Source organism: Vicugna pacos, chromosome 15, assembly GCF_048564905.1.
Source record: "Vicugna pacos chromosome 15, VicPac4, whole genome shotgun sequence".
NCBI classification, from domain to species: Eukaryota; Metazoa; Chordata; class Mammalia; order Artiodactyla; family Camelidae; genus Vicugna; species Vicugna pacos.
The window spans coordinates 54221342-54248772 of NC_133001.1; the positions used below are offsets into that span (position 1 = coordinate 54221342).

A 27431-nucleotide genomic window follows, 5' to 3' on the forward strand; every position below is an offset into this window, starting at 1 on the left:
GCTCTATTTAAGGACCTCCAGATGTCTGCTGTCTCAGGTTCAGGACTGTGGTTACTGTCATCAGTATGGCCAAGTGGGAAAGAGCCGGCACTTTTCTTCCCAGAGAGCAGCAGAGCGTGTTCCCTCTGCCCACTGAGGAAGCTGACTTCAGGCATCAACGAGCATCACCGGGAAGTCACGGTCATGGGTCCCCGAAGGGTCCTGCTCCCAGCTCTTCCCTGCTTGTGCAGGAAGCCAGAGAGGCCACATCAGGCCTCGACACAGGGGTGGGGTTCCCTGGGGTCAAAGTCAGAGAGAAACTCGGAACCCTGGAATGCTCGGGCTGGGAGGGACCTTTGGACGGATCCAGTAAACAGTTGTTCAGTGCCTTCAATATGCACCAGGCACCGGGCCAGGTGACTTATAGACATTAAATAGCCTCCATGACAACCTGGGCTGACGCATCATTGTTATCTCCGTTTTGTGAGTTCACATGGGCGACAGGGCTAGCCAAGGGCATGTGCCGCCCATCTGGATCCGTATCCTCTCATTGCTTGGGTTTCTTCTCAGATCTTCAGAGATACCTTCCATGTTCCTTCTCTCCCATGGCACCTGGATATGTTACATAACGCCTTTGCAATTACATACATCTTTGTGTGTTGCCTTTTTTAATGTCTATGTTTCCAGCTGGACTGTACACACAGGAACCAGAACTCTATTTTGTTCACTACTGCTGTTCTAGTGCTTTGGAAGCATTCAAGAAAACACCTGTTATATCAGAATAAACACAGGTATTAAAAACTTAAACATCCACTGGGTCCACAATCATCCCTGCCCATCTCATAGTTTACACAGTCCCCAAAGCCTTGCAGGTGCTCAAAGAATTCATCATGACTGAGGAATAGCCACTTAAACTTGCTCCTTACCTGTTGAATATATGCAGATCGTGGCTGCTTCTGCCCTGGCAGAGAATCATGGTTTGTCTAGACAAACATCCAACTTGCATAGGTTCAGCCAGAGCTCAGCTCAGATCATGCTGTCATTAACGTCATTCATGTGCATTCATGTTAACTGCACCATTTCCTTGCTGGAAAGGCCCTCTTCCCTCTTCTCCTCCAACCTCAATCCTGGGAATTACCGGAAATTACCACCAAAGCTCTTACACTAATGTGGATACATAGTAGGCGCTTTTTAACTGCTGGCTCCCTTCCTTTCTCCACCTGGCAAGGGTGGGCCCTGGCCCTAGTCCTTGCCACCCCAGCCCCCAGGCATGTCCCATCCTCTGAACTCTCACACCGCTAGCTCATCCCTCTGTATTTGGCTGGGAACTCAGCAAACTCAGAACTGAAGACATTTCTCTGCTCAGCACATGAGTCTTTCAGTCCAGACTGTGAGCATCTTGAAGAAAGGGACTCAGCCTCATGCTTCACAGTCTCACCCTTCTTGTTCCCAAACAGCATTGATTTCAGGCCTGGCCTTGCACACAGTAGGTGCTCTGTAAATAAGGACCAGGTCTTAGAGCCTTCTAAAGACCAAGGTGTAATGGATGTAGAACAAGCTAGGAAAGCATTTAAGTGTGAATCAGTTTTTCCTCCTTCCAGTTCTGAATTGGGTTCTGTGACCCCATTGCTTTAACACACCCAGTCCCCCCTCCAAGGGGACAGCCCGGGCCTGAGAGGAGACACACAGAGCTTTAGGACTGGAGCTGGATCACAGTGGGAAAGTGGATAGCATGTAAACAAAAGCTGAGTTAGCGTGTAACAAGGGGTCGAAGCAGAAGGGCAGAATCCTTTCCAAAGGGTTATCCTGAAGCCAAAACTGTTTTCAAAAGCCAGAAAGTCACGGGGAGGGTATAGCTCAAGGGGTAGAGCAAATGCTTAGCATGTGTGATGTCTTGGGTTCAATCCCTACTACTTCCTCTAAGAATAAATAAATACTAAATAAACCTAATTACCTCCCCCCACCAATAAATAAATAAATAAAATAAAATACACTTAGAAAAAAGCCAGGAAATCAGAATCAGTCACTCATTGAAATTAGCCAAGCTAGGGGATGAGAGGGCGGTGGGAGCAGGGAGATGGCAGAGACAGACCATGAGCCTGAAGCTCGTTTTTGTGGGTGTGGACTTGGGACACGGAGGCTCAGACCAGTTTGATGGCTTAGAGTCCCAGGGATGCCCACACAGGCCTCCCCAGCTTCCCTCGGTTCCCTGGTGTCCAGACAAAAAAAGAACAAAGCCGTAGACAGACCGAGGGACCCATTTCCTGTTTCGTTAAAGCTGTGAGAGTGCCTTTTCCCTCCCGGGATCTCTCTCACATTCTGGGCTCAGGCTGTGTCCAGGGCCCAGCCCCTGGCTCCAGGCCAACCTGCAAGATTCCATTTCAGTCTGGAGTTTGAAATTTGTCACGCGTTGACGTTTTGGTCAAATGGCTTAGGAGCGCGCATGTCCGGAATCCAGCAAGTCTGCATTTTGCACAACCGCCCTCTTTTCACAAGGTGCTGTCTCAATTGCCGTGGAGAGCGGCAGAAATAGCAAGAACCTCCAAAGTGGATGTTGCCTAGTTTTCCCCTGCGAGCTTCTGCCAAGGGAGGGCAGGGGTGAGGCTGCAGACACAGGAATTTATTCATTAATCTCATTGACAGGCTACAAATGGGTTCCTTATCCACAACAGGCAAAAAGCTTTAATGAGCCCTCTTTTTGTTTTTCAAATCAGATATACAATAAGCTGATGACAATTAAAAAAATACAAAACAAGAATCTCCAGTTATGGGAGCAAAGCCCTTGGCTTCTGAGTTTCTGCCTCACTGAGGAAATGGATTTGAAATGGCAACGAGGAAATGAAGAGGTCAACTTTCATGTCTATTTTAGTTTTCCAGTGAGGTCCCATTTCCTTTTGCCTTTGTGTAAACAAAGAGAAGCCAGTTGTTAGTTTGCTTATTACAGATAACCTGTGTAAACTAAACGTAGTTTATCTAAATGGGGATCTAATAAAGGACTAAACTTTTCCAAAATAAAACTTCTGAAGAAGCTAATAATGAGAATAATAGCAGGTATCACTTTATTGAGCAATTACTATGTAACAGGTCCTTAGCGTACATTAGGAATATTGTTGACTGGCTACGCTATATCTTTTTCACCAGAAATCCTATTCTTCAAAGTCAATTGCAAAGTAATAAAATCATTTTTGCAACAGAGCGGGGTGTGTGTGTATATGTGTGTATGTGCTGCAGCTGAAACAATGTGAATACCAATAAACATGGGAACAGATGAACAAAGTGTGCTATTTCCAAAGCATGAAAAATTATGCAACTATTAAAATCAGAACTTCACCAGATGCCTAGGATGGGTTTCAGAACGTATTTTTGAGTGAGAAAAGTAGGGTGCATAAAATTGTGTGTAATGCGATCTCTCTTTACAAATGACCGAAACACCTTTTATGTGGTTGTGTATATTTGCCTAAGCATATATGTCTATATGCTTTAGTTACTGTATTACCACAGAGAAAATTATGGAAGGTGATTTCTGAGTTGTCACCATGATTATGTGTGATGTGCTGTTGGCCTGGGTTTGGCAAAGAGCTGTGTATGATTTGAGTAGAGCAGGCTGGAGGCGGAGGGAGGAGTCAAAACAAATGAAAAGGAAGAAAAGAGCTCCAGGAAAATCGTGTCTATATATTCATGTAAAATTGTCTACATAAGTAATGAAAATACTAGAAAAATAGAAATAGTACCGAATTTTTGTCAACAATCTTCTGAAATATTACTTTTCACATTTTATAGATGAGGAAACTGATGATCTGATTTGCCAAGGGCTATCTAATAGGCCAAGGCTCTCTGATTCCAAAGCCTAAATTCTTTTCCCGAAAATAGGATGTAGTCTCCATGAAAAAAAATTCAAATATGATACTAAAGTAAAATGAAGATGGTAAAAATCACTAAAATCCAGAGATACTGTTGTTAGAATTTGAGGAAACAGCCCTCCAGAAACTTCTGTGAGCATATATACCCTTTTAACATAGCTCACAAATATGCTGACATCAGCCTCTGTTAAGGTTATGAGGGAATCACCGCATCCCTGAAAGAAATGGATGTTTCCACTGTCACTCATTCTGAAAAGTGGATAACCCTGGGCAGGCAATAAGGCTGCTGTTAGGGCTCACGGAGGAGGTGACAAGTGCAGGACCTGCCTTGGGAGGCTCAAAATGGTCCCTGTAGTGGGAGTGAGCTGCCCTGACCTGCAGGCAGCCAACCCACCAAAACGTGCATGGGGAATGAGTGAGGTGTATGGTGACCTCCATCCTCCAGAAGATCTGTTCCCCCTGGACAGCAGTCAAAGAAATTAGGAATGACCCTTTGGACAGGAGGAGGATGGTGTCCCCGCCCTGTGGTCAGATAGGAATGCTGTTTCTGGGCAAAACACGTAGCTGACCTCAGAGCTGCTCCTGACACAGCCCCACCAGTCCTTGGTCACACCTTCTGATAAACCGTCTCCTGCTTATGTGCATAGAAGGGGCAGATCCACAAGGGCTGTCACAACTGTCGCCTCGTTGCAGCAGGAGGCCTCTTCTGAAAGAGACGTGGGCTGGAGGGTCCTCCCTTTTTGTCTGAGAAGACACTGAGGTGAAACAGCCACCATGAAGGCCACCACAGACGCAGCAAGTAGGGTCCAGAAGATGTACATGTGGCTGCAGAAGGGACCCTGTTATTCCCTCTGGCTGCCCAGGTGGTCACTGTTCTGGAAAGACACTGACCCTCTGCTTTAGTGACTGCAGAGAGGCCACCCTGGAGGCAGTGGGCAGAGGCTGGTCGATCACAGAGGGAGGCAGCCTCAAAGGACACAGCCAAGTTCATATTCTCTGGGAGACGGCAGCAAGGACGTCCTGTGAGGACTGATTCACAGACAGGGACATGTCTGGAGAAATATTTGGGTCACTTATATGTGGAATCTAAAAAAAGCTGAACTCATAGAATCAGAGAGTAGAATGGTGGTTACCAGGGGCTGGGGGAGGGGAGGCAGAATTGGGGAGATGTTGGTCAAAAGTAAAAACTTGGACTTAAGAGGATGAATAAATTCTGGGGATCCAACGCACAGCACGGTGATTATTGTTAACTACACTGCATTATATACTTGAAAGTTAGTAGCAAACTAGATCTTAAATGTTCTTATCACAAAAAGAAATGATAATTATGTGATGTGATGGAGATGCTAGTTAACTCTAGGGTGGGAATCATATTACGTTAATAAGTATATCAACCCAATACGTTGTACCTTAAAACCTGCACAGTGTTATATGTCAATTTTATCTCAACTGAAAAGAAGAAATATTTGGAGAAGAGAATCACAAAGATAGACTCTTTCTTCTAATCTGGGTGGGTGTGAGCTCCTGGCCATTAAGATTTGAATATTCAGAATTGGCAACATTTTTGTATCCCAAGCTGGTGAAGTGGAAAATGTCAATTACATGGAAAATGTCAATTACATGGAAAGTATCAATTACATTGCTGTAGACATACATGTCCAAAATACAGATCTTACCATGTCACTCGCCTGCTTAAAATCCACCAGCAGTCTCCCTTGAGATGAAGCCCAAACTCTGCAGCACAGAGCCCAGGCCACATCCCTTCTGTGGATTCTACCGCAGGCACACCGGCGTCTTCCAGCTCCTTCCTCGAGTCTCCAGGCCTTCACACATGCTTCTGCTTCTGCTTGGAACACTTCCCATTCCAGTCACCTAGATAGTTTCTATTCACCCTTTGATGTTCAGCTTAAACTATCACCTCCCCTGGGAAGTCTTCCTTTGGCCATGCCTCCTCCCAGATTAGATTCAGTCCTCCTGTTCAGCACTCCTGTGATCACTGCATTTATTCACCCTTTATGGATGTGTTTTGCTTGGATAAGGATTCAGTCCTATTTGTTATTGCAGCCAAGTGTTTCATATACTATGGTTAGCATTTAATATCTGTTGAATGTTTGAATGATGAAAGTAAATAGTTTTACACGAAGGGATCATGTTCTGTAATCTCCCTGTTGGTATTCAACAATGCTGTAAGTCTGTCCTGCGCATTCAAGCCCTTTACAATCCAGCCCTCGTCAGCTTTGTCTTGTCTGCTTTCTAGTCTCTGAATATACTTTCCTTTTCCCCTGTAGTCTTTAGCACACAATAAGTGCTTATTAAATCGCCCAAGTGAAACATTCTTGAATCTTTCCACATTCTTTCCTTTCTTAATGACATGCCTTTCTCCAGCCTCTGCCTAGCTACCTCCCACTGGTCCTCTGAGGCCCTACCACCGAAATACATCTCTGTATGAAGCTGTCTCTGTCTCTTCCAGAGTAAGTCAGGCCTCGCTCTGTGGTCCCTGCACCTTGCTCCTGTCTCCTCAGGCTCTGAGTGTGGACAACAATGTTGTGTTTATGAAACTGGTTCTCCAGCACAGCTCGGATCATTGATGGTGCTGGCACTGTGTCTTCTTCCATTTCTTGTCTCCAGCATCTAATTCTCAGCCACATAACTGATGTTCAGCAAGTATCTGTTGAAGGAATGAATGAATGAGTGAATGAATGAAGAAAGTTTACACTTTCACACTTAGAAACTGCCAGGTTAGGCAGCAAGATTGATTGGAAGCCGTCCCAATTCACTGCTGCAGACCGACAGTCCCTGTCAGTTGTGATCAGAGTCAGAGAAAGCATCCCAGCGTGCAGGAATTGGGTAGAATCCTTTTTTGTACATGATGAAAATGAGGCCGCTAATGTGAAGGTCACACAACAAATTACATAATAGTGAAGTTGGCCAAGATATTGAGATTGATATCCATGCATTTCAAGGGTTGTTAGTCAGCAGGATCTGATGTCACCTCTATTTCTGGTGACATATGGTGCACTTTTTACTTCTTGACAAAATAATGATGATTTCTTAAAATTGTATAGCACTTTGGAGTTTACAAAGCCCTGCACACAAAAAAAAACTCTGAGTGAGGTATTTGTGGTTAAGTAACTTGCCAAGATCATCCAGTTCTTAAACGATGGATTCAGGGCTCGCACTTGAGTTTTCTGGCTCTACGTCCAGGGCACTTTCCAGGATACAATCTCTGCCTCCAACATCACAGCAAACGGTGGTTAAATATTGATTCTAGACTCATTTGTGGGAACCACCAGCGTTTCTAATCAATATCATCACTTCCTACTTCTAAGAATTTTCTGAAGGAGACATGGACTGGACTTGTCAAACCTTTACACAAGAAAGCTGATAAAATCTAAGGTAGGCTACCGGGGGAGCCAGAATGCGGCTTGTGTGTCGTGTTTGTTTCAAGCGTGTCAGTGAATCTGCAAGTGGAATTCTTGGTGTTTTAGGGCACTCAAAGTTATGAATGTGAACAAAACAAGCAACCCCCCGAAGCATGATGTCTGCACAGAGTATGACCTCAATAAATATTTGCCAGTGAATTAATGTGCCTGTATTTAGAAACTCTCATATAGTTTTTCTGCATTTAGCCAATATTTCCATAGAATGACTTTTAAAAATTTAAATGTGTTTTCCAAGTAGCTAAATCTATTCGTTTATGCTTTCATTCAATGAAAAATGAATGTGAACCAGGTGCCGGACACGTGGTTCCCCATAACACAGCAGGGGACAAAACAAACCCCCACCCTCGTCGAGTTTGCATTCTTTTGAGGTAAGAGAAAAGGCTCATAACCAAACACTAAGTTATGTCTTACGTTAGGTGATAACTGCTGTGAAGGAAACTCTGGTAAGAAAAGGAGCTAAGGGTGAGAGGGGCTGCAGTTTAAATCAAGGCTCAGAAAGTGACATTTGAACAAAGCCTTGAGAACAAGAGGAATAAACTGGGGATTATCTTGGGGGAAAATCTTAACCTTTTGAACAAACATGTAGAATTTAAAAAAAATAAAAGAATTTTTTCCCTAATAGCTTATATACACTTCACTGCCTTCTAAGAGAGGCAAACGTGGTTGTCTAATTTTTTTTGATAACTCGGGCACTTTGGTGACTGTCGTGTAGTAATGTCCACAGAGGATGGGACTGCTGATGTTCTGAGGACTATTTGCCCCTCTGCCCAGTGGCCCCAAATCTGTTTCTCTTTTGCTCTGATTCCATGTCACCCAGTCAGCTATTACATCCTGCTGACTCAGGCAGTGTCTCTCTCTCACCACCCCCAAGCTTTCATCTGCTGTTCCTATATGTTGTTGGCTTGTTCGGGTTGGTTCTAGAGGAAAAAACCTAACATTTAACCCCAGGGCTTTATGACACCTGCTCTGTCTGTTCCGATAGGAACTGCCTTGCCTGTTTCCTTGTTCTCAATTTCCTTTCTGACTGTCTGAATGCCAAATCATTAAGCCTCCTAATTTGGGAAATATTGCTAACTAAGTCCTCATTTTCTTTCTTTTTAGAGCTCAGAACCATTTTCTTTCTGATTTCAACAGATTATCTTAATATGAGGGAAGCTGATGCCTAAATTCCACCCACGTGGCCAGGACAGACTCAGAGAAAGCTGTATCTAGTGGGGGGGAGATTTTCAGGAAGTCATCTAAGGGGAGGGGACCCAGCATGGAGGCACTGTCTCTATTTTTTGTTTTGTTTTATTTTTTTTATGAGGGGGAGGTAATTTGGCTTATTTATTTATATTTGGAGGAGGTACTGGGTATTTAACTCAGGGCCTCGTACACACCAACCATGAGCTCTACCACTCGAGCTACACCATCCCTCCTTTATTTTTTTCTTTAACCAGTATTCCTCTTGGACACAACCCAATACTGGCACAGAGGGGTGCCAATAAATGATTGCTCTTCTACATAACTGTCAAGAAAAGTACTTTAACAGAAGCTCATGAAAAGCACTGTGAGAACACAGGGTAATGAGTAACAAATTCTTAGTATGGAATTTGGGGAAGGTTCACAGAAGAGATGGTGTTTGAAGAAAGCTTTGAAAGATGAAAAGGCTTTGCATAAGTAAATAAGGGGGGAAAGTTTTCCAGATTGAAGGGACAGCACGCGCAAAGGCCTGGAGGCGGGAAATGCATAGTTTATGGATCAAAATATGAGAGAATAATTAGTATGATTTAACTTTTCAAGTGCTTTTGAACTGAAATCTAGGACCCTTCAGGTTAAGGATCCTGCTTGAGATCCTTACAATTCTTTTCTTTCTGTAAGTTTATATTTTTGCAACATTCACATGTAAGAATGGTCAACTATCGATTAATAATTCAATGGCATTGGACTTTAGGGTGGAAAGAGGCATCATGGGGCTGAAGTTACCTGGGACCAGACTGGGTGTGATGCGCCTGAATGGATCTCTTTCTTTGGGGACTTCTTGGTGGGCTGGGACCCTGCAAGAGGAAGTGAGACACAGCAGGCTGTGTTCTCCAGACTCAAGAGCTACAGCCTGGGTTTCCAAGGAGCATCTTGCAGGACCAGGATGGGTGCCTCTTGGGGACATGCTGCTGCAGCTCAATTAAAGGGTGTCACCAATGTTTATGGGCTGGAGAATCTCATCAGCCACTGAGGAGCATTTTGCAAGTGAGTCCTGTGGGGGTGGACACTGGTCAGGGGGCAATCCTGGGGAGCATCACTGGAGGTGACAGTCTCTCCCCACCACTGGCAGTGAGGCTGGCTCATGTCTAGATGACCCCTTCAGAGAGGCCCAGCCTGACTGCAAGCTCACACGACTCCTCTTTATCTCTGGCCAAAGCCACACAAGGTCCTGGGCACCTGCCTTAGTCCTGTAGCTCCTGTGCCCTGAGGGGCCACACAGCAGTTGGCGATCAGATAGGCTGAAACCAAAGCAGTGCCAGTTCCCTTGTGCCCTCCCAGGAACGCTGCTCTCAATAGAGGGGAAGGAGAGCTGGGAGCCAGGGCAGGAGAAGCTTCTAGAGCCCATCTTTGGGTCTACTTGACCTACAGGGATACCGATGACCCGAGAATGAAGGGAACGTGCCTGAAGTTCCACAGCTAGATGCATTTTCAACTAACTCCATGTATCTTACAGTAGTTTTGGATTCTTCTTCTTGTTAATTTTTATAATTTTTTCCAAATGTTTTGAGTTAATGTCTAGGACCCTTTAAGATAATATTCTTGCTCAAGGGCCATTACATTTTTTTTCTGGACTGATACTTTTGCAATCATTTTTGAAAATCACTTTCTTCTGATTATTGTGCTTTTGACTTTTCTGCAAACTAACAGATTTGAAAATGCAAGTAGGATAATGACAGGAACAAGTCTTTTGCCAAGGTTTGAACAGGGCCAGAAATAATCCCTTACCAAATGGTTTCCTTGCCCAGTACATTTTTCCTCGAAGAAAGGAATCAGGGGAAGGCAGCTCTCATCAGGAGATGAAGACAGGGACCCTGATGGCAATTCACAAGGGCTGAGCAGAGGAAACTAGAATTGTAGTTCCCCTCTGGCTTCCGGGGCCTTGAGGAAGTCAGACTCCTTCCTTTTAGAGTGTTAGTTCCTCCCTCTGATGCCCAAGGCTCCTGAAGATCCCACGAGCAACATCTGTTCGGGCCAGATGTTTATTCTCGGTCACCAGAATTGACAGACGTCTCTCCCCTTAATCCCTCCAGTCTCTGCTCCCCGGAATGTCCTTCTGCTGGTCTCATTCTCACTCTATTTCAAGTCCCTGCCTCTGCCCTGAGCACTTCCCAAACTTCTCCAATTCTAACTACTGCACGTTTCTCTGGAATGCTTAGGCTGTCCAAACTAGATGGCCCATAGTGGCCGTTAACTCAACTTTTTCGTTTTTAGAAGAGAAAATAGAGGCACAGCATGGGAAAAGAATTGGCCTGTGATCACACAGCTAACAAATGGAGAAACTGAGACTCTGTTCTTCTGATTCTTGACTCATGCCCATTTTATGATATCAAGAGAGTTAATGCTATCTATTATGTTTGTTCATGTAACAAGAATTATAATCAATATTTTCACACCTAATACATTAACATTATTTTTCATAGGTATTCATCCATCCATTCAACCATCTATCTGTCCATCTGTCCTTCATTTATTCAAGCAGCCAGTATTTACTGAGGGCTCGTGTTTGAGCATGGAGCTAGATATTAAATATTGTTATTATTTCCATTTCGAAGTGGAAGAACCTGACACTCTAAGCTCCCCTCGCCCATATCTTGTTCTAATTTACTGAATGAATTGGGTCTCAACAAGAAACAGAATTGATTCAGGTGGTTTCTAGGAAGGGATTCTTTCCAGAGGTGTAGACAGGATGAAAGGAAGGCAAGGTATGTTGAGGCTCCCAGGCATCAGCAACAGTGAGAATGCAGGGCCACAGGGGTGAGGGGAGGATCCAGGGTTCCTGGATCCCTGTGAAAAGGGAATGTAGTGAGTGTTGGAGCTGCAGGAGTCAGGTGCAGAGCTGCTGCTGGAGGACAAGCCAGGGTGGAGGGGAAGAAACCCTGTTTTCCCTCCCAATCTCTTTCCAGGGATGCCCTTTGGCCAAGCCCAGCCAGAAGACAGGCAAGGTGGGGAGCTCAGGGGAAGCGATCCATAGAAGTCAGCCCCTGGGACATAGAGCAGGGTGGACAATGAATTTGAAACAAGTAGAAGTGTCCAGCCTAACGCCCAGCTGGAATGTGGGTGAGCTGGAATGTCAACTCTGCCTTCATACTCCAAATCCTGTGCTGTCTTCTGTACCATATGCTTGTTTGCATTTATGGCCTTATGTTCATTCACTCATTCAGTCAACCCTTTGTCCAGGTAATAAACAAGCTGAGCACTAACCCTTCGACAAGCGCTCTGTACGTGTCTCATTTCCCTCCCCAAGTCATGAGGTCAATGACCTTGCCTTACTCATCTCCAAGTTCCACAGTCCTAGTCTGTGATGCATAATAGGCATTCCAGGCATTTTGTTGATAAATCAAGAGCTCCCCTAAGGACCACTATGAATTGCATTATAGGATGCGCCCCGGAGTAAGCCTCAGAGGCCCCCTTCTCATTCTCTGAGGCACTGGAGGGGAGTGTTGATGCACCCAGCCCTAAGTCACCTTATCATTGTCCTAGAACGAGAGTGTGGCTTATATGTGAGCGCTGATGCTTCTGATGCTCTGGGAATTCACACCACTTCCGACAACAGAAAGCTATGAAGCCCGTGTCTCGCTCCCAGAGCATCTCCGCTCTGCTGAACTCCTCCCAGCTCTCAGCTCTCAGTTCTCCGCTCTGGCTGTGAAACTCAGCACTGCTTCTTTGAGGGCTGTGGTGGAACAGCTGAAAGCAGAGCTTGCCCCTTCCTTCAGACTTGTGGCTAACACCTCGTCATTGGGGTGCCCGGGTGACATATGTCAAAGTTTGAACAGCTCTCTCTCACAGGTCCTGCTGGGCTACGGTGAGCAATGAACGTGTGTAAACAGCCCAGCCCTGTTTAAACACCGTCAGTGAGAATGTCAACAAGAGATGGAAAGATCTGAAAACTGTGGTCATTGGCATTCAGCTTCTGGTACTTGCCACAATAAATTTTTTTCTTTCTTTTTTTTCCTGGAAAAGTGCAAAAGAATCATAAATCACAAAGCAAGAATCACTTGCTTTGGTTTTGTTTGTTTGTTTTGTTTTGTTTTTTGTAAACTCATCTATGTTTATGTACCTTAAAATAAATTTACAGTATTTAGATGCAATAGTCAATCTTTGTCACTTCCTCGGGGAAGCCTAGCAAAACCACCTAGAGGTCACCCTTTCTCTCCTCTTCCACGCCCAGAACACAAGCTGGGAATATGGCAGGATATAAGAAAATAGACTTCAGATGTGGGCTGAGATCATATTTATATATCCCCCTCCCCTATTGTTTTAACACCAGAATCCACTCTGCAGAATAGCTTGCACAGATGAGGAAGTGGAGTTCAGCAAGGTTAAGTGACTTGCCCAAGGTCACATAGCCCATAGACAATGGTGCTGAACCCTGAACCCAGGTCTCATGAGTCCAAATTCTGCTTCTCCCAACGGGCTCCACTGCTTCAGATAAGGGAGAAAAATGGGCCCCCTCTTCAGTGGTGATCAGAACGAGGATCTATCCAACCAGGTGCTTTTAGCTTCACCTGCTTCCAAGAGTTACTACCGAAAGTATTTAGAAAAATGGCCCCAAAGAATGCTGCAAACATCAAGTGTGTGGTCAGGTAGAATAAAACTCTTGAAACCCGAGAGGACTCAATGTCAGGGTTCTGCAAGAACAAGGGCTTGCTCTCCACCAGTTGTGGGCCTGTAACTCTCCTGGGTGGTGTCATTCTTAATAAACCACAGGGCAGAAGGTACAACTGCAGGCCTGTCTGTTATGAAATGCCTTTATTGGTTAAATGAAAAAAGGCTTTCCTCCTTGACCTCAGCCTGGGCCACCCTCTTCTCCTCAGCCCAGTTTCTCCAGCTCTTTTTCGTTCTTTTAGATTTCATCAGAATTGTTACTTTCTCGTGAACTTTCCCAGATCATCATCTGGACTAACTTCCTGTTAGAATTCTCTTCACATCTTAACAGTTTTTCCTCTGTACCACTTACTACACTTGCAATTACTTACTCATTTTTATGGTTACTTGTGTCCTATCTGTCCCTTCCATTAGATCGTAAGCCTAATAAGGGCCCACAGGGATTATTTCTCTGCTATTCACCACTGTGTGACCAGCACAGAAATATCTTCTTTGAATGAGTCAATCAACTGATGAAAGAGATGATTCCTGGCATCCTGTCAGCTTCTGACAGGTGAGGAGGAATCAGCCCTTCTAGACAACCTGTTAAGGATGCTGGATGCTGCGTGAGCCTTCTCTTGCTTGTTCCTCGCCAGGGAGAAGCTGAAGCTCAGGGAGGTAAGTTAATTTGTCTGAGGTCACACAGCTAGAAAGGGACAGAGCTTGGCCTGGAATGAGGTTTCTGTGACTCTGGAATGAAGTTACTGCAAGTCCCCATCACTCAGTGCCTGTCCAAAATGTGGCCTTGACAAATCTATGCTCCTGGCCACACAGTTCTGACTCCTGGGGGACCCACCTCCTCTGTGTTCACTTCATGAAGGCCTCAACTTCATTCAGAGGCCAAAGCAGCAAATGGAATATTATAAAGGCAACTTAGCTATCAAAGTGCCACTCTAAAGGCCAGGGAGTTTAAAGTGGTTCCTTATTTCACAATCAAGCTGGCTTTTATGAATGCTAAGTGTTACCCATGTATTCTAATGACTGACTGCTTTAACTACAGATTTTTTCTTTGTGAGCTTTGTACAGTTTTAATTACTCAGGCTCATAAACTACTTAATTACGAATGGTGGCCTGTAGATTACGAAACATCTCCCAAACTGGCCTCTTTCCACTTTGCTTGATCATACTGCTGCTGACTTCCTGGTCCCACCCCTATCACGCCCATAATTGTTGAGAAGTCCCCTAATGCCCACCACAAAGGATGACGGAATCTGAGGATGGTGCCCTCTGCCAGCATCTTCGATCACACTGAGTCCTGGAGGACAGCAGTGGCTTATGTGACATCACTCAGCACGTTAGTTCGGACCCAACTTACCTCCACTCTCTTTCTAACCACTCATGCCTCTACTCTTCAGTCCTTACTTATTTTTTCTTTTATTTACCTTATTCTTTGTCACTTGTGGTATTGTTTTGCTTGGACAAATGTTCTCTCTTTCCATTTACAAACCCAACCAAATCCCGAGGACCCAGGTCCCATACCACCTCCATTTCCTGACCCCCTTGCTAGACGATATCTCTTGCTCCAAGATCCTTTGAGTTCTCCTAGCATCTCATCTGTGAATTTCTCTGGGTACTAACCTTTCCTGAATTACAATTATTTGTGTTTCTTCATGGATACGTTCATTCAGTCATTTGGTCATTAAACACTAAGTACCTGTTAAAACAATCACCAACTCTTGATGGCAAACTCTATATAGGAAGAATTTATACTCAGTTCCTTTTTGTATCTGCCGAGAACCAGCACAATATTCACATTAAATTTAGAAGGAAAGCAGGACATAGGAAACTTGGAGTAGGAGGAGACTGACTTCCAGGGTGTGCAGTGATGGAAGGACTGGGAGGCAGAGGATATGGCAGGTGGCATGGCAGCAGCAAAGCTCAGAGGTGGGGATGGCACGGTCTGCTCTGTGAACAATGCATCCTATATGGTTTATAGGATGTTGGCTGGACCAAAGTATTTGGAGCGTGGAACAGTATGAAAGTACTCTTCACATACTGGTTGGGAAACGGTGGGAAATTGCCAATTTATTCTGGACACATAACAGACCCATTTTGGGGGGTGTTAAAAGCACTGAAAGAGAAAGATATTGCTCTTTTCATAAATGTAAAACAAGCACTTGCTAAATATTTTGTTAAAAGCTACAGAGGATCCAGAGTTTAGGAAAAGTCAAGCCTTACATTCAAGGACAGAAGGTCTTCGTGGAACGATGATTAGAAGCTTGGTGGGTGGAGAGGGGAAGGAAGAATTACATTCCATCTAGGTGGAAACTGGCTTAACCAAAGAGAGAAGAGAAGAGTCAGTGTGTTCAGTTTGAGAAAAAGTAGAGGAGCTGTGGAAGAGAAATCTGGAAAGGGAGGCTGTGAACACCTTGTAGAAAAGCCCTGGATTCTAGACTGAGGATTTCATGCAAAATCACAGAGGATCCAATGAAGGTTTTTGAGCAGGGAAATCATATAGAGCATTCTGGGGCCATTTATATCTCACTAATGCGGAAAATGAGATCGCCAGATGTGACATCAAAGTCTCCTGCCAAACTGGCAGGACCAGAATCAAAGCTGAGCTTTCCAGGATCCCAGAGATTTCTTGGAATCACTCTTCTCAAACATATATATTTATGTATTTTTGGAGTGACTTACCATTTACTTTCAAGTACACTTTTGAGCTGGGATTAGCTCTTTCCCCTCCGAAAAATTTTCACAGTTTCCTGGTGAACAATTAGTCTTGGACGCATCCAGTATCTTTCATCTGGAGATCTTAAGGAGACTTAATGACAACCAAGCTTCATTATTTCTGTTTTGTATATGAGGAAACTGACTCACAGAGGGGTAGAGCAATTTTCTCATTCATACTGGGAGTTATGACCAGAACTATGAATGAAACTTAGGCTGAAACTCTATTTCACAAACCATTAAAGCCTGCATCCTTTATAGTAGCGGAGTTTACAAACATAATGACGCCTTTGTATTGAGAGTTCATCCCTTTATTTTGTTATTAAATCTTGGCTTATGTGGGGCGGAAATATCTTGCTACAATGCCAGCTTGAGTTGGTCTGAGATGTGAAGCAAGATGGGAAAAGTTCTGTGTTTTGGTAATGCCTAGACCATTGAGAGGTCATTGTTTTCACCTATCTACCCATTCATTAATTCATTTATTCATTCTATTATCATATATCTGAGTCCTTATTACATCATCTGGAAAATAGGCATAGTAATATAACCATTAGCAAAAGACTGTTTTGAGAAGTAAGTTAATTTCTCTGAAGCACATTGCCTAGCACATAGTAAGCCCTTATACATAATAATAATTACTATCATTAAACAAGTAATTGCAAGTACCACATGGAAAGACAAAAAAATGGTACTTTTACAGTCCTATTTTTGGGTGGAGAGGGTGAGGTTGCATCGGAAGGGTGGTTTAATTCTTGGGGAAGAGGTCGATCCTACAAATTAAAAACTGGAACAGAATAGATGGGGCTCAAGTAGACCAAAGAGAGAGCCCTGTTCTCTCAGTTTGGATTGTGAAGTGTCAGGAGAGCTAGGAAGTTGTTGCTGGGTGGTGGATGTTCAATTCTAAGTGTTAAAGCAACCACTTATAAATGGGCGAGGAATGAAGAGACAGAGAAAAGAAACAGACGGAGTGCACGTGAAATGGGAGTGGAACTTCTAAGTCCCAAAGATCAAGCTAGGAATACGGTAGAAACAAAGCCTTATATACTGACAGGCTGGTCTGTTTAAATGCCCTAGAGCCTCTGTGTTTATTTCTCCATTATTCTTCCTTAATACTGAACAAAGTTTTTGTGCCACCTGTCCCACCTGTGCTCAGGACACGTCAGAGACAGGTTTTAAAAAGGAAGCAGCCAACCTGGGACAGGGTTAGAGAGCAGCAAAAATCCCTCCGAGAAGAGTGAGCACAGGGAGAGTCTCTTTCAATGGGTCATTGGAGAGGTAGTGAGTTTGCTATCAGGAAACTGCCATTTCCTTAGAGCTTACTGCAATTTCAGTCCTCTGTGTGCCCTAAAAACTGGATTTAAAATCTTTCCCAGTGGTGGAAGAGAGGGTACAGCTCAAGTGGTAGACAGCATGCTTAGCATGCATGAGGTCCTGGGTTCAATCCCCAGTGCTTCCTCTAAAAACAAAGAAATAAACCTAATTACCTGTCCCCACCGCCCCCCAAAAAAAAGACAAAAAAATTTTTTTAAGTCTTCAAAAATAAAATCTTTCCCAATCTAGACACAAAACCCAGAAGCTGTAGGGAAAATATTGGTAGATTTGACTTCATAAAAGGTAAAACTTTTGTGTGTGGCAAAGGTACCAAAACCAATACTGAATATTAAGCAAAGACTGGAAGAAAAGAATTGCAAATCATAACACCTGTTTTAACATTGTATTATAACAAGGAGGAGTATCTGTAATGAATAAAAGCTGCTAAAAATCAGTAAGAAAAAGGCAAACCAATGGACAAAAGACATAAACAGGTAATTTCAGAAGAAATAGAAACACAAAATGCTCATCTTCAGTAGTAATTTAGGGAATGCAAATTAAAATATGATGCCATTTTGTTTGCCCGTCAAATTGGAAAAAATTAAAAATATTTATAATATTTAATATCAGCAAAGGTAAAGGGAATTTGGCAGTTTCTTCTACTGATGATGAGACTGAAAACTGGTATAGTCTTTTTTTTTTTTTCTGCTTTATGAGGGGGAGGTAATTAGGCTTATCTATTTACTTATTTTTAGAGGAGGTACTGGGGGCTGAACCCAGGACCTCAGGCATGCACTCTACCACTTGAGCTATACCCTCCTCCCTAAATTGGTATAGTCTTTTTAAGGGACAGTTTGGCAGTATCGATCACTATTTAAAGTATGCCTACTCTTTGATACAATAATTTCACTTTTAGGAATCTATACTATTTAAATATGTCCACATGAAGGCAAAAACAGAAGGATGTCAATGGTAACAATGTTTGTGACAGTGAGAAAATACTAATAACGTCCAACATTTACTGGGGCCAGCACTCTTCTAAGCTCTTTATAACAAACATGAGGAAAGAGCTAGTGTGTGGTAGTGGCAGGATTTTAGCTCAATCCGTTTCTAGAGTCCGTTCTTAACCACTATGCTCTCTAACAGAGAGTAAATGAAAGTATGATACACCCACACTAGAGGGTATAGCACAACAGTTAAAAAGAATGAGGTAGATTTCTGTATACAGACATGGAGATGTTTCTGAGACATATTATTAAAGGGGAAAAAATCAGTTGCAAAACCTTGTGACACTGTATAATTCATGTATGTGGGAAAAAGATACATACGTGTATGTGTATGAGAATGGACAACGGCCTTGAATGGTAACAGAATGCGTGTGTAGGGAGATTTGGGAGAGTAATTTTTCAAGGTTATGTTTTATACATTTCTGGCTTGTTTGAACTTTTATAAGATTATATTTGTGCTCTACTTTGGTAAAATAAGAATTATTGTACTGACCAAAAAGAAATAAAAAAGGTTTAATTCCTATCAAGAGATTAGTCTTTTTTTCTTCCACATAGACAATGGTATAGTCTTGGATAAAAGTCTTCTACACTGTGGCTCATTCTAGTCTATGTGAATAACCATACATACAAGGTGCCCACTATCTGTATCTAGTTGAGGAGTATTATTATTACTATTATTATTATTATTATTGTTATGTTTTAAGTAAAGCTTCCATGTCTGGTATTTGGGAACTTGGCTTCCTGTTAGTCCACCAAGCTCCATAAAAATATACAGCCAGTCATTGAAAAATTAATTTGGAAACAGAGAACCACATGGTGTCCCTTTTACTTTGCATATTATATTGTCATCAGGGAAAAGGATTGGTATTAACAGATGCTCTCATTATTTTGCTCCAGTGCAGTAGCAGGTGGAGTGTTGAGCTCATTCTGTCCTCTTGGTGTGGTCTGTGGAGGTATGAATGAGTCACTCAACATTCAGACTTACAAGACTGACCTTTGATCAGGAGTCAGTGTTATTATCCAAGAGGAAAAAGCTGTATTGGTCCTCCAGGACCTCTTCCTGCCTAGTCCCAGTGAAGGTGGCTTTAACAAAAAAACAAAAGATGAGGTTCCTGGAAAACTGACTGAATTAAAATGCTAGTTCTGTGAGGTTAGGCCTTTAAAACTAGGCTGCCCTTCTATGGGCTTATCTCTGATATGCCAGCTGGAAAGTTTCTTAAGATTTTTACTACTTAATGCGTATCAGATTGTAGCTTTTTGGAATGGACCGTCTAAGTTTTTCTATTTTTGAAATTTTAATGTTTTCAAGCATCTTTAAGGAGAAAACAAATCTCATATACTTAAAAACAACTATATTTTCCTGTCCCTACAGCTGCTCATTTTACATAGTTTTAGATACTGTGTACAAAGTATTTTTTTACTTAACCTTATTTCCAATACATCTTTTCATGTACTTGCCAAAATTTGACATGCTTGACATGAATCCTGCATACCTGCCAGGATTCCTTCTGTTAATGTGACAGGGCTTGTTTGGATTATTCCCCAATTGTTGGACAATTGGGTCCATTCCCAGGTTTTGGTCATTATGAACATTCTGAATAGCCCTGCTATAAACATCTTTATGCAAGTCCTTCCCCCGCTCCCTTCCCCCTTTGGATCATTTCCTTAGAAATGTATTTCCTTAAATGGGTTTACTGGGTCATAGGGGCTCAATGAACAGTTTTACAGCTCTTTGCACATATTTTTCAGATTGCGCCCTGCGTGGATTCGACCAATGGCTTGGCGAGAGGCAGGAATGCGGACGAGCAGACCCTGTAACAGCCCCTCTTCTGCCCCTCAAAAGGCAAAGACCTTGAGAAGGCCTGCGGAGAGAGAGCATTTTTTCTATCGCCTTCCTGTTCTCTTCATGGTTGGTGCTGTAGCCCAGCTAGGAAATTGTTAGGGATGAGCAGAAAGGTTTTCGGGAGTCCAGGACTTCTGCCTCGGAGGCAGAACCAGCTCTTCCAGGCCCTCTTGCCCCAGGACTAGGATTCCAACCTCCTGCCCTCTTCCAGCATTTCCGACTCCCACGGCACACCCTTCCAGTCTTTCCACTAAAATCTTCGAGGCCCAGGCAGGCCCTTTGCAAGCGCAGAGTTCTGCAGCCAAGGGCAGCGACTGGCGGTCGCTATTATTTCGGCGCGGGTGATGCAAGGCCCGCATAGCTGCGCGCTGAGTCAGCGGGGGCCGGACGGAGGACGGGGGGCGGGGGGCGCGGACCGACCCCCCCCCCAGCTCCCCCCTCCCGCCCCAGCCAGCCGGGCGCGGCCGCGTCCGGATGGGGCGGTGGGGGTGGACCTCCGAGTCGGCGGGGTCGTCAGCCCCGGCAGGGTCAGGCGGGAGCGGAGCCGCCGGCCGACTCGAGCCCCAGGCGCGCCCTCCCCTCCCCGAGCTGGATGGTGCTCGCGGGTCAAGTGAGGCGGTGACCGCGCGCCGGACCATTTACCCTCTGAGAACTCAAAAAGAGGGAGGAGGGAGCGGGGAAAGAAGGAGGCTCAAAAAGGAGAAATGCGAAGCTGAGCAGACAGGAGGAAGCAAAAAATAAAAAGGAGGAAAGGGGCGAGGGGAGGCGGAGGCCCACATGCGGGGGCGGGGGCGCGCGCGGGGCGGGGCGAGCAGGGGCGCGCACGGGGCGGGGCGAGCGGGGGCGCGCCGGCGGCTGCGGGCCGAGGGGCTTGTGGGTAGCGGCTGCGCGCGGCCGGAGACGGGCGCCGCGCGGGAGTGTGTGAGGGGTTCAGGCTTGTGGGACTGAGGCGGCGGTCGGTGATCATGGGAGCGAGCTGGCGGTGGCTGTAGTTGTCCGCGCCTGGGCTTCAGCTTCCCGAAGTCCCAGAGGAGGGGGCAGCCCGGGCCCGGCGGTGGCGGCGCCACTTCCCCGCTCCCACCCTCGGAGTCCTGAGGGAGCCCGCGGCGGACGAGCGGACCGGGCGGCGCGAATCTGACTGAGGGGCGGGGACGCCGTCTGCTTCTCGCCGCTCCGGGCCAGCCTCTCAGACAGCCCGAGGCCCCGGACCGGCGCTGAGACCCGAAGCCGGAGCTCGAGGCGGGCGGTGGGCCCGGGCGGAGTCCCGGCCGGAGCCGGCGGTTCGGGGGCGGCGCTAGGCCCCGAGGCGGCCGGGCCGGAGCGCGGGGAGCGAGAGTGCGGGCCCGGCGGCAACGGCATGAGCCGGCCCCCGCCGACGGGGAAAATGCCCGGCGCCCCCGAGGCCGTGTCGGGGGACGGCTCGGGCACGAGCCGCCAGAGGAAGCTGGAGGCGCTGATCCGAGACCCTCGCTCACCCATCAACGTGGAGAGCTTGCTGGTAGGTGGCCGGCCCGGGAGCCGTCCTTGCTAACCGCTCACACCGCAGATCCCGCGTCTGCCCACCCATCCGTGGGGGGAGGCCTCGCCCCACCCCGCCCAGCTTCCGGCAGCCGGGGCCCGGGTCGGAGACCAAACATTTCTGCGACTAAGTTCCAGGAGTAGAGACCCACCTTTGAGTCTTCCCTTCTCCCTCCTGGAGCTGGTGTCATCCCCAGCTGCCCTTTCTTGGAGCGCGGGGAGGAAGCACCCCTCTTCTTCCCTCCTGCCGTCTCGGTTTGGGGAGTAGGGATCTGCTGTCTTTCATACACCAGGCTAGCCCACTTGAAAGAGTGTCATGCTGCGTCTGGACGTGGGTCCAAGCGAGAGAGAAACTTGATGCAGTCCCTGTGGGGAGTACTCACCTGGGTACCTGACAAAGAATTGCCCTCCCTCTCTCCGTTTAGTCTGAAATGTTGGAACATGGCTAAGGCTTTCCTGTTTTCAATTGTCTTTGAACATTAATAGTTGCAATTTAGTGCGTTTTAATTTCTGAAAATTTAATTTCCGAGATTATTGCGTCAGAGCTAAAGAATCAGTCTGAATTGTAGAGTGGAATCAACCTCTTCTTTTCATTGTATCTTTTTCCTGAGATGGCCTTTGAAATCCAGATTAATAGCCATGTAAAGTCTGCTAGTTGGCTTTGATTAAGAAAGGAACATGATTTACAAATTAGAAATGCATTGTAGTGTGCTTGTTTATTTCTTATTTTTGTTAGCATAGACTTGTATTTCACAGGCACTTTGATTAGTATGCAGTAGAGATGCATTTATGGGAAAAGGAGGTGTGGGTTTTTACCCTGGGCAGGAGAAAGAGAAAAAGAAGCCCTGGATATTAAGTTAATTCTGGAACGATTAGAATTCGGTAGTTGATTCTTGGATCCTTTGGATATACCCCACCAAAACTCCTGTTCAGTTTGCTCCCTTCTGGGAGAAACCTAGTGACCGACTACATGATGAGAAAAACTGTCTCCTCTCTTTCCAGTGAACTGACTGACTTTTCTTCAGGAGCCGTTGGTTATCCTTTGAGGTTTCTGGAATCATTTGCAGAGTGACTCAGTGCTGTTTGGCCAAAGTACAGGAACTGACTGAAGAGTGTCTTTTTCTGTATGATGCACAGAATGTAGTGATGTACTGTAGATGTGTCTGACATCTTCCTACACTGAGTTTCACATTAGTGTGTTGTTTGTATGTTTTCACGGGAGCATGACACCCAGGAGAGTGTTTAGAAGTCTTCAGTTGGGGGTAGGATGGGTTGCATGAAGGGCATAGCTTTTCCTAGGCCAGAGCAGAGACTCTGGGCTTCACTCCCAGCATTTTCACTTTGGTATTTTGCTAGCAAAACTTTGACCTAAGGCCAGAAAGTTCAGTTAAAAATAGCACAGCAAATCTCAAGTATTTATCAGGTTTATATTCAATCTCAGATAGAAATTTTTTACACTTCACTTTCATCTCTTGTGTCTTTACTGATGTTAATCATAATTATTAGAGTTATTATGAGCTTGAGCCTAAGCTATTTATGCATGGTAATGATCATGCATTCTTTCTTGTTAAAGTATTTTCTAAATTATTAAAATGAAGATTTTTTAAAAGGAAGCATTACACATGCTCAGTCTGGTCCATTCATTTATTGAGTGCCTAATACAGCCAAGACAGTTTACACTTTCATCAAGGTGACATATTACTGGTATGAAAATTGACATCAGATGCTGCTGGCTGAAGATTTTGCTTTTGCTGTTTTTTGCTGATTAACTATTACAATTCTGAGTTGCAGTAAATCTTATCGGGCCAAAAGTTGTCCTTTACTCTTTGAGATTGCTGGTGCTTCTGTTGCAAATTGACAAGCTGAAATTTTTTTTAAACCATGTTATAGTAAGTTAACGTTAAATCATGCCTATTTCATTGTATGAAGTAGTAGAATGAATTAATTTTTTAAATTGTGGTAACATAAACATAAAGTTTACCATTTAAAATTGTATACTGCCTAAGATGACAAAAGTAAGAAGATTAAATATACCAGAAGTTGCTGTATAATAGTTACTGTAGGCTAGGACTAGAAGTTAAAAAGTATTTGTAGGAAAAAAATGTTATGTGAGATAACATGTAAAGTACTTAACTCGGTTCTTGGTACATGGCAGTGCTCATTAAATTTAGCTCGCTTCTGTGTGCATTTAGCATATTTTTAGGTAATTGCTTTAAATTTCCTTTGAAAAGGAAAATGGTTTTATTGGCAACTATTTCTTGCTATGAAATTTTGAATGAATAGCATTATCTTTTGATTTGCCATCAGAAAAGTGCTGGCAGTCATCAGGCATAGATAGAGCTGGATTCCAAGACTGTCAGTATAGAGACTAAATTGTCTTTTTTGTCTGCAGAGGCTCATTGCTTTATGTGGGTCCTTAAAATTAATCTGAAGAGAATATATCCTTTTAGTGGTTGGAGATTGTGAGTTGCCTAGTATTATTTAAAAACAGAGTTTTGCTTCTATAATATCTTTTTTTTTTTTTTTTTTTGGGAAAGGGTCTTCAGTAGTATGCTTTTGCAGTGTTTAAAGCATTTGGGTAAATACCCCTGTTTTGTTGTCAAGACTTAGCTTCTCGTACTCCTTACCCAACTCTTACGTCTTACAGTAAAGAGAATTGTCCTGTAGTGTTAAGTTGGAGAAATGTTTTTCTAAAGGTCTATGCTTTTGCATTTTGATTTGTTTTATTTTTTGAAAGAGTAAATGGTTGTAATAACCTGAGGGGCTCAGGCTTGGATAAACCTTTCTATTATAAGACTGATATCAATTGGGGAAAGATGATTAAAAATTTAAGATTTTCAGTGACTTAGAATATAGAATGCGTTATTTGATTGATTTTATTATGCCTGCAAACTATATGAAAATATTTCTTATCATAGTACTTAGACTTTCAGTTTGGTGCTGGTTATTAGCCTAATTAAAATAAAATTGTATGTGCATTTTTTCCCCACTATGTAACGAGCATGAATATTATAAAGATACAGAAGTGAAGCAGAATAAAAATTGAGTTAGAGAAGTTTTATATGTGTTTTTCTTTTGTGAAATAAAGGTTGAGTATTTGTAGCATAAATGGGATTGCATTACTTTAAAACTTCCATTTTGATGGTCAGAACATCTTTAAAGAAAATTAATTAGCTAGAGAGGTAAAAAAAAAGTAATGAATGGAACTTACTATTTAGGTGAAGTTAACCCCTTTGAAAGTACAGGTCCATAGTCCCTCAACCATAGTTCTGATACACAGAGTTCTGAAAACCAAGTTTTGGGTAAAACTTACTTGATGTAACATCTGACCTGATCTGATGTTACAATATTATAGTCAATTTATCTCTTTTGGTGTAAGTAATAATAGCTTTCCTTGGAAAAATATGTGTTTGATTTCAGGGTGCTACCCCAGACTCCCAAGAGGGTTTTTGGGACTATACTGTATATAGCATTGTACTTTATTTCTATTCTAAAATCCAAAACAATTCTGAATTTGGAAACATCTTGCCCCAAGGTAAGGCCAACATAGACTAAGTAAAGAAATGTAGATTTATGTACACCTTAAATACTTGTAAAGAAATAGTGGATAATTATCTTGAAGCCTGAGTTGTCGTTTTGGTTGTGTGCTGATCTGGTAGCTCTTTTCCCAGTTTGAATTATGAAATATTTGAAATATACTAAGAGAGTATAGCATGTGAATATGAATTATGGAGCATAAGGAAACAAACATTCATGAAATCACTGCTCAGGTTAATGAATAGATCACTAGCTTGTTCAAGTTACCTGTTCTGTTGCTGCTGCTGAATTCTTTCTTCCTGCATCCTCTCCCATCTGCTACCTGGAACATTTTTTTTTAAAAATCATTTCCTTGCTTTATTTAATAAATTACCACATTTGTATGTATCCCTAAACAATGTTGTTTTAGTTTTGTATTTTTTAACTCTAGTAGGTTAACATTTCTATATATTCTTTTGTGACATGTTTTTTCACTCAAAGTTATGTTTCTAAGATTCACCCACATTGTGCTTTATTAATATTTGCTGCTACTGTAAACTACAATATATTGCTCCAGTCTACTTGATGGATATTTAGATTCTTTTTCTTTTTTTTTTTTTTTTGCTGTCATGGGAAGTGTTGTGATCATTCTTGGAGCCCATGTGAAGTTTCTGGAGGCTGGGATGTATATCTAGGAGTGGAACTGATGGGCTTTAAGAAATGCTGTGTTCAGCTTAACAGAGTACTAAATAAAGTTTAAAATTTTCCACACCCCTTCTCTTGGAGTCAGTTATGCTTTAAAAAAAGTTTTTTTTTATGCTAAAGGTTACTTTTGCCTCTTCTAGAATTTCATATAAATGGAATCCTGTGTAGCATAAATTCTTTTATATCTGGGTTCTTTAGTTCAGCATAAGTTTTGAGATTGATCCATGTTATTGTATGTGTATCAGCAGTTTGTTCCCTTTTTTAATTGCTAAGTTGTATTCCATTATATGTATAAACCACAATTTGTGAGCCATCTTTTGTTAATGGATGCCTGAGCTGTTTTCAGTTTTTGTCTATTATGTATGATATACTTTGGCTCTTAATAAAGCTTTCTGTGAACAATCTTATAATAAGTCTTTGTGAGGACATGTTTTCATTTCTCTTCAGTAAATACCTAGTAGTGGAATTACTAGATCATAGGGTAGGTATATGTTTGGTTTTTAAAAAACTGTCAGATCTTTTCACAAAGTGGTCATTTTACATTCCCACAGCAGTGTATGAGAGTTCCAGTTCCTCCCCAACACTGAGTCTTTTAAATTTTAGCTGTTCTGTGGGTGAGTAGTGGTATTTTGTGATTTTAGTTTGCATTTCCCTGATGACTAATGATGTACTTTTTTGTGCACTTAACTGGCAATTTATATATCTTCTTTTTTTTTTTACATTTTTTATTGATTCATAATCATTTTACAGTGTTGTGTCAAATTTATATATCTTCTTTTATGAAACATCTGTTCAGATTTCTTTCCTGTTTGAAAAGTGCATTGTTTTTGAGTTTTATAAAAAAACTTGTCTAAAAAATTAAAATGTAAAAAGTAAAATTACACTGTATATGCGCTTTGTCATTTTTTTACACTTAATGAATAATAGAAGCTTTTATTTAGTCAAATTTATTAGTCTTCTCACTGTAGAGTGATTTCTGGCTTAGATGTCATGCTTAGGACATTTTTCATTATCAAGATTATGACATAGACCTGAATTTTCTATTAGTTCTCTAATGGTTTTATTTTTAATGTTTTTTTATTCCATTTGGAATTCTGATGGAAAGTACGAAGTAGGGGTACAAAGTATGAAGTAGGAGATTTGTCTAAGTGTTAAAATTATTGGAGTATTTGGGAGCCTCTGTTTATATCTTCATATTGTCATGTAACTTCCTATTTGGAGAGTGGTGCTTAGGGGAAAAGAGGGTAATGATTATGGATTTGCTCTTCATTTGGGCTTCTTGAATTTCTTCATGGAAATTATAACTCAAATCTATACTTAAAATCCTGTTCTGTGCTAATGCCTCCACCCCCTATTTATATATGTGTATACACACACACACACACACACAGACATACACACACACATATATATATGTGTATATATATATGAGCTGCTAGTGATAAGGGTTACTGGTGAAGAGAATGTCGATGACTCAGAGCGACTTACTATATAGCTTTTGGGGAAAAAAACACAAAATAACATTTTCCATTGGTAGGCAGCTTTTTATATAAAGCTTAATATTTAAACTGATGGGAAATCATGGGTGGCATTTGGGACTCTACCAAACTGTCTTTTCTCACTTTATTCGTGATTGGAGTCATTTTCCTTTCCTCTTATCTGTCATCTGTACTTTTTTATTTTCCTTTAAAGT

General features: G+C 43.0%; 1 protein-coding gene across 1 annotated transcript in view; it reads left to right on the forward strand.

The window, feature by feature from the left end:
- The first annotated feature begins 21223 nt into the window (after window positions 1–21223).
- The window catches only part of ROCK2 (Rho associated coiled-coil containing protein kinase 2), a 120489-nt gene continuing 114281 nt past the window's right edge, over window positions 21224–27431 (forward strand). Inside the window, exon 1 of the mRNA XM_072938206.1 lies at window positions 21224–21497. Coding sequence (XP_072794307.1) covers window positions 21357–21497 — 141 coding nt within the window. The 5' untranslated portion in view covers window positions 21224–21356. The remainder of the gene's footprint in view (window positions 21498–27431) is intronic.